General features: G+C 44.5%; 1 protein-coding gene across 1 annotated transcript; it reads left to right on the top strand.

Moving 5' to 3' along the window:
• Positions 1-4,128: 4,128 nt before the first annotated feature.
• MELLADRAFT_48491 (uncharacterized protein) lies at positions 4,129-10,582 on the top strand (the record flags this gene model as incomplete). Its single annotated transcript, XM_007410495.1, has 13 exons — positions 4,129-4,425; positions 4,507-4,653; positions 4,728-5,308; positions 5,393-5,448; positions 5,658-6,635; positions 6,722-6,877; positions 6,938-7,387; positions 7,439-8,307; positions 8,441-8,685; positions 8,766-9,484; positions 9,558-9,683; positions 9,755-9,879; positions 9,949-10,582. 13 exons carry the CDS (start codon positions 4,168-4,170, stop codon positions 10,042-10,044), a joined length of 4,806 nt encoding a protein of 1,601 aa, XP_007410557.1.
• Positions 10,583-11,935: the final 1,353 nt, after the last annotated feature.

Here is an 11,935-nt window from a genome sequence, read left to right as displayed (position 1 = left end):
GGCAGGGACATATGGGCATCCGGTTTGGCTAGATACAACACTTACCTTGTACATCTCACTACATATATATACTGTACCTTTGTTCACTCTCATTGTTGTTTCCTCACCAATTCCATACATATCAATTGCTCGCCTTCCTCTACTTGTCCATTTTGCTCTTATTGTTGTCTCACTTGTGTGTACTGATTGTGCACACCTCTCAGGTATGCATTGCAATCCATCACCGATTCCATACATCACTTGCTCACCTTCCTCTACTTTTCCATTTTGCTCTTATTGTTGTCTCACTTGTGTGTACTGACCATGCGCACCTCTCAGTCCCCTGACAGAAGGATTTGTAGAAGTAAGCTAAAGTCAAGTATAATGAAAAACTTTATAAGTGAAATATAAACACATTCAATTATGATGTCATGATTGAAAAAAATCATTATCTAAAAAGTATTGTCTGTCAACCACCACCTTTGACTAAAAAATGTCTTTGAGACCAACAGGGACATTGCCCTGGTGCCTGAGAGTGTTCCTCGGCACTGGCCATCTGCTGTAGAGAGATTCTGCCAAATTTTAGTCAACACTTAATCCTTGAACCACTACTGAATAGCTACCTCCCAATGCCGCATGCGTAGATGTCATTGTCATTTGAACTTATTTCTTTCCACTTATTTTTCTATCTTTCTCTTTTCTGTTTCTCAAATTGTCATGTGCTGGAAACTACAATGTGTCCCTCCACCCAGTCACTACTTGTGCTTGACATCATTTGTCTAGCTTCAAACTTGTCTACTACAGTGTGTTTTTATGCCCTAGGCCAGGTATTTCACTTTGCATATACTCATTTTTTTAAAAAAAGGAAAATGATCAATAGTTTTGACTCCCTGTTGGCAGTTGCACATTGGGTGAAAACTTTGGTTATGTCTGAATAGGTATCAGTTGAGATAGACATGATTGGATCATAGTTATGTGATTGTTGAGCTTTTGTGCTTTTGAGGTTGATAAGGGCTTTGGGGTCTTGTTTGGGTAATGGTTGTTGTCCTAGTCATTTGATGTCATCTGGGGAGAAATTGTTTTTGTTGAGCTTTGTTCATGTTTTGAATTTGCTGTGGTGAAACCTGCAAGGGTTGGGGTTGAAGTGAATGTGCTTGGCAAATTATGCTTCGCCAAGCTATTAGCTGCTTTGTCTACATTTTTGTTACCTGTTACACCTTGGTGACCCGGACACCACCTGATTGTAACCCTTGCATTAGTGAACGCGCATGTAAGGTATTTGAGGATCTTGAAGGTTTCCTTCCAATTCATCAGCAAGGCAACAGTGGTTGGAGAGTTCTGTGAGTCTTTGATTACCGGTTGGTTATCCAGGATGATGGAGATTTTTGTAGTTTGTGCGCTTGCTGTTTCTAGTGCAATGATGAGCCCCGTTGTACACCCTTGTATTCGGCTTTGTAGATGCCATGTAGATGTGCTTTGCCTAAGTGTTGGGCAATGAACTTGTTAGTATTGATGTACCAAGCAGCAGCACCTGTGTTCTTAGCTGGTGTTTGTGAGCCGTCTGTATACCAGTAAGTGTTCCTTTGAGTGCCGGAAGAGCTTTCTGCCTTCTATGGCTAAGTTGTTGTCTGCTTGTGTGATGGCGGAGTAGTTTTCTGGTCTGATGAGAGGGGTGATTAGGTCAATTGGCAATTGTGTAGAGAAATCATTGAATTCTTTCCCCAATTCATGTTGAGAGATTTGGTGCAAGATGTTTCAATGTGATTGTGGGTTTGAGTTGTGCGCCTGTTGGACAATGGGGAATAAAGGGTGATGTCCTGGTTTGGCAAGAGCTCTTGCAATGGAATTCATGGTCCTGGCCTTAATTCTGCTTTCTGGTCAAGTAAGGTTAAAGTCGTGTTGGAGAAATGTCTTCCACCGCCCCTCTATGGATCCATGTCGAAGATGGAGTCATCTGCGGCTCATTAATTGAAATCACTTCCTTCGTTGGAACTTGGAGAATCTTTACTCATATCTTTTCAATCACTTGGAACCACAAACTTAGCATTCCTTTCCGCTTTGTCCCTCTTTACAATTCCAAGTTGTTGCAGCTCAATCTCAACCAAAACCCTTGTTCAGCATTTTTTTATGTACATCATCTACTTGAAGATGCCTTCTCTTTTTGTGGATTCTAGAGTTTTACAATCGCTGCATCCACTCTTTTAAGTGTGCAGTTGAATCTACTTTTGCTGAAGTGACGAGTAAAAGTTGACTGATGTACATACGAGATTGTTCAAAGTGATTTCAAAGCGAGACTAGCTCGAATTCAAGAAAGATTGAATGATCAAAGGATTGAGGTTGTCTGTCTGTAGTCAGAGTACTCTGATAAATTGGTGGTGATGATGACGACGAGAAGATGAGAAGAGAAATTGGAGGTTTTGGAGTGATCAAAGGGTTTTGATTTACACATAGATTGACAGTTTTGATTTTACCCTTTAAAGTTGAGATTTTGGGTTGATTGACTTCACCAGCTCTTTACCAACCAGTCATCCTGTTTGCTTCAAACAATTCATCATAGTACAATCCAATCTCATCTGATGCGATCGATGGCATCCTTCGACGTGATCAAGACCTACAACTGATGGATTCAACTTCGATTAACAACTCAATCGAAACCAATCCTAGCAATCTCATTAGCAACATCGATAATCACCTTCATCTCCAACAAGACCAAAGTATCGAATCCGAAGAAATTCAAGTCAAGCAGAATTCGATTACTAATAGTTTTACCACCAAAAACAACTTCTCCACAGGTCAGTGACTTTCCTCTTTACCGATTGTCATCTTCGTCGGATTGAGGTGATTCTTCTTACCTCAGAAGATAAGAGCCTTCTATCGTAATCCGTAATCCTTGACACTTTCCTCGCATCTCTCCTTCTCTTATCTAAACTTGCTACTCTCTTTACCTATCTTACACCACCTTTGCTTCACTTCTCATTCCTATCTAAGCTCCTCTTCAGCTTCATCTCTCTCCAACCACCCACTCTTCGATCACCACTACCCCAATTGAATCTCATCCCGATCACTTCAACCCAGATATCAAACAATCGGCTTTAAGTTCAACCTCAACCTCGTTCTATCCTCAACCGCATTCTCCAACAACCGGTGCAGTGGCGAATCCAACTACAAGGTCATTTTTTACTCTCTACTTACTTCTCTTCTATCAAATTACTCATCTTGACCTTCCCTTCCCATCTTCATCTTTTCATATACTCGTAGCTCCATTGCATCTGGCAAACGTCGGGCCCGATCGCTTTCTTCTTCTCCAAACCGCAATTTATCTAGTCCGAAGCCCTGTCTCAAACGATCCCGCGCCACCCTTTCGAAATCAACCACAACTGACAATCATCTACAAACACCTTCGACTTACAACCTTCGCAATCGATCATCTCTCACTTCAATCACCCAGTCCGCTTCGACTTCCGAAAAGGGTAAGGGAAAGCAACCTACCCCTCGCGCATCCTCTCCTTTCAACGAAACAATGCCTCGTAAAGGTCGATCCAGGAAGTCCAGTCTCGGTACCACTGTGACCGCCCTGAAAGAAAAAGCTCACTCAGCTTCTCACCCTTCTCCGATGGCCTCCACTTCGAACTCTGCTTCGTTACTTCATCCCACCTCGACAACTCTCAATTCTTCCAAGAATGACAACGACGTTGAAATGGAAGTCGCTAGCCCGGTCCCAATTCAAGAAACGGCTTTAGCAATCTCTGACGACGCAGTTCTGATGGAAGATGAACACCACGATGCCTCGCAAGATGACGAGGGGGATACAGGAAGTGGCAGTGATCATGAAGACCAGGACTTGCAGGACGATCACGCCGACCTTCATGACGATTATGGCGATGATATGGACCACGATCACGATCATGCTTCGATTCATGACGAAGAAGACGACGACGAGATGGATGAGACTGAGATGGCCGCCCTGCGTGCAAGTGAAGCGCTGTTTGGTTTTGATCGTGCGTCCACTCGTACTCGTGGTTTTGGTTATACCAGCAATGGTGAGCAACAGGGTGGAAGAGGGATACCCACGTACTCCCTCTTTCATCATTCTCACTATCACTCATCCTTGTTTTCTGTCCTTTTACAGGTACTCTCGCTGGACTCGACTCAATCGGCCTCAATAGTCTGCGCGGCTTCGGTGGTATCATGGCAGGATTCACAAATCGCCTCAAGAATATTCTCAATTCACTCAAGGCTAGAGGTCCTAACGCCTCGACGGACAGACTGGTAGCTTTGCAAGAACTCGCTGAAATCCTCGCAGTCAGCACCGAAGATACCTTAGCAGGTTACTTTCAGACCGATTCTTTTGCACGTGAGTTGGTAGCTATTCTCAAGGGGCAAACTGGAAGAGACCGAGCGCGAGAGGATGATGACGATGAGGGAGAGGAAGAAGAGGAAGAGGAGGTTGCTTTGGTAGCTGCACTGGCTGCCAGTGTTGGAAATGACACATATGGTAATTCGAGCGGTGGTGGTGATGTAGAACAGATGTTACTAGCATCAAGATGTTTAGCCAATTTGATGGAAGCTCTCCCGGGTAGTGCTCACACCGTCGTTCATCACGGTGCAGTCCCGGTGTTGTGCGCGAAGCTTCTCGAGATCAATTTTATCGACTTGGCCGAACAGTCTCTCAGTGTGAGTCGAGTGAACGATCCTCTGTATACAAGGATGAATAGTGTCATGCTAACTTTGGCCCACAACATATATAGACTCTGGAGAAAATCTCTGAAGAACTACCCGCGTCGATAGTTCGTGAAGGTGGCCTTACCGCGTTATTACAATATCTCGATTTCTTCTCTACAAACGTTCAGCGTACTGCAGTGACCGCTGCTGCTAATTGTTGTTGTTCAGTCTCAGCTGATAGCTTTCCAATGGTTCGAGAGGTGTTTCCAATTCTTCGTAACGTGCTCTCCTATTCAGATCAACGGGTCTCCGAGCAAGCTGTGCTCGCCATCACTCGTGTCACCGATTCGTATCGACATCATCCTGATAAGCTTCAGCAGCTTTTAACACCCGATGTCTTGACGGCTCTCACCTCTTTGTTATCTCCGATTGGTGGCACCAAGATCAGCGATAGCATATTTTCCGCTATCCTCAAGTCATTCACCAACATCGGTCGGAGTAGTGCCGAAGTGGCTATCAACTTACTTGATGCTGGCCTTGCTGACACGATTTACGGAATTCTTGTCGGCCAACTCCCTCCTGACCTCACTGACGAGTACGATCTTGCGTCCGAACTAACCAAAAATTCTTCAATTATCACTCAAGCATTGATGCGGAAGGACAAAGCGTAAGGATCCCGTCTGTGTTGCATTGATCGTGATTTAAAACTTTGGCTGACTTGTTCTGTTCTTCGGTCAATCTTGCCATACAGACAAATCCAGCAAGCGATTGATCTTATAGTAGAAGTATTGCCACCTTTGCCAAAAGGTCAGTGCATCTTCTGTTTAATCCTCTAATCAAGCTTCTGACAGCCGATTTGTCGTGTCCAGACGGCATCTTCGACCCTAAGCTCGCCAAAAAACTCTTGCCAGAGTCCATCTCGATCAAACAAGAGGAAGTCGCGCCGTCTTCCACTGCTCCGCTTGATGTGACCCCATCGGAGGTCCCCATGCCAGATCCTGAACCCGCCCTCGAAGAAGACATAAAACCCGATATCTCCTCTGTACTTGGCTTAGTTGCTTCACATGGCTCACCTACTTCGACTAAGGAGTTGACCAAAGAAGCAATGATCGCACATCGAATCGAGCTGCTTGAGTCACCCGCCAGAGAAGTAACGGTCCGCCGTCTCAACGCACTCCTACTGCCAACATTATTGGAAGTATATGGTGCCAGCGTTAGCTCGACAATCCGGGTCAAAGCCCTCGTGGCAATGCTCAAGATCGCGTATTTCAACCAACCCGATTACCTGTCCAAGACACTTAAGCCGATACCGATGGCCAGCTTTCTAGCCTCGATTCTTGCCAATCGGGATCAGACGGCTCTAGTACTTCATGCCCTACAGATGGTTGATTTGCTATTATGCAAGTTACCCGACGACTATCACTTCTTTTTTCGACGCGAGGGCGTGATGCATGAGGTGGATCGGCTAGCAGATCAATCTCTATCGTCACCGAGCTCCTCCAACTCTAAGCACAAGTTATCACATCAATCTCTTGCTTCATCTACTGAATCGGACAGCCTCCACTCGACGATGCCAGCCAGTGCTCTCATCGACAACTATCCACCATCCTCACTCATCTCATCATCGCTTCAAGTTCCCATGGCTTCGTCTTCTAGACGTAGTGGTGTGTTACAAGCTTTCGCGGCTGCCTACTCCTCAAGCTCAAGTTCCGGAACCCGCGACCAGCCCATCTATCGAGCGCGTCAGTTGAGGAATAGGTATGCTGGTGGAGAAACCAGCGCGTCTTTGAAAGCTCAGGCGATGCTGGATCATATTCGTAATATCACCGAATCTTTATCAATTGTTGATTCCGAGCATGAAGCTGCAACCTTATTGAAGGAACTTGCACAGCTCTTCAGTCAACACGAGAATCCAGTTTCGAGCTTCGAGTTGTCAGAAAGTGGTCTTGTGGGAAGCTTGTTGCGGTACGCCACCGAAACCCGAGCGTTCGGACGTAAGATCATCCCTTTGCTTTATCTATCTATTCTTAGATCAAGGCATGCTAAGGTCGATCTCTTGTCCGTCCACTTATCCTCGCAGCAAGCCTCGTAACCCGCCGAGCGTTATTGTCCAAGGCCTTTATTGGCTCATTTGACAGCAGCCCTGCGTATGTACCATTGGTCAAACGTCTTCAGGAGTCCCTAGGCCGCCTGGAAGGATTCGAAGTTTTGACAGCCGTTGCAAGTACGCCAGATGGTAAGCGTTCTTTGCTTTCCTAAACCAATCGGTACTCCTTCTCACCTAATATTTCATCAGATTCCAGACGCAGCACGGCCTCCTTGTTGGCTAGGCAATTGAAAATCCGACTAGTTGCTGCAGAGGGGACCGACGTCCCGAAGAATTGTGCGAATGTTGTGGTCTCTATCCATGCAATCGCTACCTTCCAGGCCTTTAGCGATTATCTTCGCCCACGGATAATCAAGGGACAAGATGACGAACGTCTTGGTCGACCATCATCATCAGGTCGCCTATCTGGCATGCTCGCAGCCTTTGCTGCAGCGGCTGGCTTACCTTCCTCAGTCGCTTCATCTGGAATTCCCGATTCGGCCTCAGCTTTTACCCTTCCTTCAACAAATGAATCCCATTCGAACCTGCCCCCTACTGCGTCACCTTCCTCTTCAGCCCCTACCGCCACGCCTACTGTTGGAAATACTGATGGATCTTCGGCTCAGACCTCCTACGTCCCTCGCCGGAGCTCTAGACTCAGTGGGAAGGGTTTGACCGCTGATGATCTCAATCAAGATGCTGTTTCAAGAGTCTCTGCTACCGACCCTTTAGCTTCAACCTCTGCACTTCTCAATGTCGACGATCGTGGTCGAGGCGACATCATGGACGTAGATGAGCAGATATCTGGACCTATTGATGAGGATGTTATGGATTCCCAGCAATCCAACTCCAATGACGAGCCTCCGATCAATGTCCAGCCCACAGCTGATGGCACCAAGATTGAAGTTCACACCCCTCATGGCACTCGCGTTGCCACTCCATTAAGTAGCCGACCTCCTTCATCCCTTGCGAAACATTCAGGGCATGCTTTGGTGGGCATGATGACCAGCAGTGCGAGCAGCTTGCGTCCATCCAAGTCCTCATACGCCGCTGCGGTCAAGGCTGAGCCTAAGGATTGGCATCTTACCTTCAGTCTCGGTGGTCAGGCTATCTCTCTTGACACCACGATCTATGGTGCAGTCTACACTCACGAGTTACAGACTGGCGGAGGACAAGCAGCCGGAAGAAATCTATGGAACAACGTCTACACTGTGACTTATCGCAAACATGACGGGCCAGCGCCAACTTTGAATGAGGACGCATCATCCGTCACTCCTGGATCACGCGAAGAAGCTGGCTCACTTCCAGCTTCGATCCCCGAGGGATCTCAACAGGCTGCAATCCTTCGCTTGTTGAGAGCTCTCTATGTTCTCAATCTTGATTGGGCTGAGCTCCAAGGAACGAGTGCAACGGCTCGGAACATGGCCGAAGCGGAAGCCGTGTTTATCAATAACAAACTGACCGCCAAGCTGAATCGACAATTAGAAGAACCTATGATCGTAGCGAGCGCTTGTTTGCCAGATTGGGCGTGCGACTTACCGCAGCAATTCCCTTTCTTATTTCCATTCGAGACCAGGCAAGTGATTTCCATGATTTGCCAGACTACTATGAGTATTAACCTCTTGTGTATATGATCTGCCACAGATTCTCATTCCTACAAAGTACCTCTTTCGGCTATGCAGTAAGTCATCTGCCTTCATCTTCAACATATAGCATATGTTCACCATCTTTCGCTATTCTCTGATTCAGCGTCTAATTCAGAAATGGGTCGGCCAAGCAAGATCGGACAGCTCAAGACGAGATGAAAACTTGGGCCTGCTAGGCCGACTCCAACGACAAAAAGTTCGTATAAGTCGTCAGAAGATCTTGGAGTCCTTGATCAAAGTCTTCGAGTTGTATTCTTCTTGTCGGGCGATGTTAGAAGTCGAATATTTCGACGAAGTAGGAACTGGTTTAGGGTCAGTGACATTTTTGCTTTATCCCTTTATGTTTCGCCATTAGTAATTGATAACAATACGGATGGGTTTACTTCGTGCAGACCTACGCTAGAATTCTTTTCACTAGCATCGAAGGCCTTTGCAGAACGCCAATACAAGATGTGGCGAGATCATGAGGGCAGTAGTGATAGTGTACATGTCTTTAGTAAGACTGGACTTTTCCCGGCGCCGATGGACCAAGAGATGTGTGAAAGCGAATCAGGACTGGAACGTTTGAAGAAATTCAAGGTCTTGGGACAATTTATGGCTAAAGCATTGATGGATTCAAGAATTGTGGATATCAGTCTTAGTCGAAGTTTCGCGAAATTGGTACTCGATTACGAGGTACCTCAGACGATCGAAAGCGTCAAGTTGGTAGACTCTGCTCTGGCAGGGTCATTGGAACATCTGATGCAGTATGTAGTCGAAAAACGGCGCTTGGAGGCAGAACTAAGCGGCTCCGAGCTTGAAGAGGCTATCAAAGTCATTCGAATTGATGGAGCCACAGTAGAAGACCTTGCATTGGAGTTTGTTTTACCTGGATATGATGAAATCGAAATGAAGCCAGATGGAAGCGATAAAACGGTCACGATTGGAAACATCGAAGAGTTTATTGATTTGGTGATTGATTGGACGCTTTCGAAAGGTGTGGCAAAGCAGCTGGAAGTCTTCAAGAGTGGATTCTCTACGGTTTTCCCAATTCGAGACTTGAAGAGTTTCACACCAGATGAGATTGTGAATATATTCGGGAATGCTGAGATGGAGGACTGGTCAGCCGAAAGTATGTTCTTCCTTGAACGTCCCGCTTCTGACAAGCCCTATTGACACTAATTTCCTTCCTTGCCGGCTTCCAGCCTTGACTTCGTCAATGCGTGCTGATCATGGATACAATATGGAATCTCGCGCGATCCGTGATCTCATCCAGATCATGTCGACCTACGATGTCACCTCACGTCGCGAATTTCTCCAATTCATCACTGGTGGGTATCCTTTCTCGGGTATATCGTATTGTTTTGTTGACTAATGCACTCTGCTTGCTGATTTGGCTCAGGCGCACCCAAATTACCGATTGGAGGGTTCCGAGGCCTTCATCCTCCACTAACAGTGGTTCGCAAAGCCGCTGAGTCTGGTCATGTGCCCGATGAGTACCTTCCTTCAGTGATGACATGTGTGAATGTGGGTAACCTGCTTTTTTGCTGTTGTATCTTTGTCAGCCTGGACTGATATGATCCTTTTGATTTACAGTATCTCAAACTACCAGAATACTCAAGCACAGATGTCGCAACTCAAAAGCTGGATATCGCCATGAGAGAAGGCGCAGATTCGTTCCATCTTTCGTAATAAACCAAACAACACGGAAAACTGCTTTATCTTTCTTCTTCTGCCTATGCTGATTATTGGTAATGATAGTGATATAGAAACTTGAAAATATGACAAAAATGTACAACCGCAGCAGTTTTATGGGTGCCGCCCCCGAAAATGGATGTGAGAATGGCTAGCGTCGGAAAGAAGTTATCCTTCTTTTGCTCTGCCTATATTTTTTGCTTCGTGATCTCAGATCTTTGGTCTAATGTAGAGGATGCAAAATGGCTTATCTCAAATTCACTTGTATTGACTTGTTTGTCTTCTTAATTGTCTACAGAAACATTTTTTTGGTGTTTGATGTTCCTGTGGCATTGGGAACAACTTTGATATTTTAATCTAAACTTGTGTCGTATCTATGACAAATTGAGAACAGTGAGAAATCCTGACTGTATGACTGAACATCATTGCTTCTCTTGCCTTGCATCTTGCCTAATGATGTACATAATCTCCTGGTGCTCCAGCTTATATAGAGCATTAAAGCGTAAAAAACTTAGCCCTGATTTGTGTACACTCCAACTCTGAGTCAACAGTCTTATCACATCTTTTTGATTGAGGGGTGTGGTGCAGAGACTAATTGAAATTTCCCAAGTAGTGAAAACAAGTGCAGTTGGTATTTGGGAGTTTGTGCGGACTATAGAGAGAGCTACCGCATTGCAGAAGTCATGGAACATTGGCAGCGGTATTTGGGAACTCTAGATTGCAGTCTCCATGATGGCTAACAGTAGATGATGTCAAAGAGCACCTGATGAGAGGTTGCATCACAGTTATCAACAGTTTTGCTTTGCAACTCAAGAATGTATTCAACCAATTTACTCACAAGTATTATGTTGGGCTTATTCCAAACACAGAACAATCTTAGAAGTAAGATGAGAAACAAACAAAACAAAGTAAGATTGTTAGAAGAAGCAATCAGATGAAGAAAAAGGAAAAATATCTGATTATTGTTTGAGGTCAGGTTATAAAGAGAAAACAAAAAATGAATCAATGTATGACATCATAGGATCAGTGATGTAACAACATACATGATGTAATATTGACAGATGAAAAACAAGAACAGAGCAAGAAACAGTGTAGGACAATGATTGAGTTACATAATGTCATTCAAATTCAATGAAAAAAACTTTGAAAGCATCCACTGATATCCAATCCAACATATCACAATCTCACAGTCTGAATCATTGATTTGATCTGGTATATAATCAAATTATATGAAATATAATTCATAAAGACTTACGATACTCAATATCTGGAACAACTAAAAGACAAGTGGTTTTGGGCATATCCCTGGGCTAGAACAGCCCAGGGTTATGAATTACTTGAAACAAAAAACACCCTACAGGGTGGCTAGGGCCCTAGACATAATAAACTATAACACACTACCTGATAACAATATAGAATAAGAAAAAATATATAAAAAAGAGGAACCAAACCCTTGAAGCCGTATCATAGCTAAAGAACTAAGGAAAAACCCAACTTAAATAGGAAATTAAAAGCACAATATAAGATAAGATGAGAATAATAATAAGAAAGATCATAACAAAACACCAGAGACACACAAAAAGATCAAAGATAGATCAAACAAAGACAGCTGAGCCACAAAGAACACAATACTACATGAACATAACCAACAACAATAAACAAGACATAAAAGAAACAATCAACAAACAAAAAGAAAGGTAATTGATTTTGAATAAAACAGGGACAGGGTGGGTGGGCGCAAAAAGCTTTGATATGAAGAACAAAAAACAGAAATGAGATAGGAAAGGAAAAGACAATAGTAAACACAATGGGATTGAATTCAGATTGGTTGGTAAACAGCAATGACATCACAGCTGGAAAGAAGGGCAACAAAAGATCCAACCCGTTA

Source organism: Melampsora larici-populina (assembly GCF_000204055.1).
Source record: "Melampsora larici-populina 98AG31 unplaced genomic scaffold MELLAscaffold_20, whole genome shotgun sequence".
Taxonomy (NCBI): Eukaryota; Fungi; Basidiomycota; class Pucciniomycetes; order Pucciniales; family Melampsoraceae; genus Melampsora; species Melampsora laricis-populina.
Note: the sequence above shows the minus strand (reverse complement) of the source record. Positions and strands in the feature narration are given on the sequence as shown.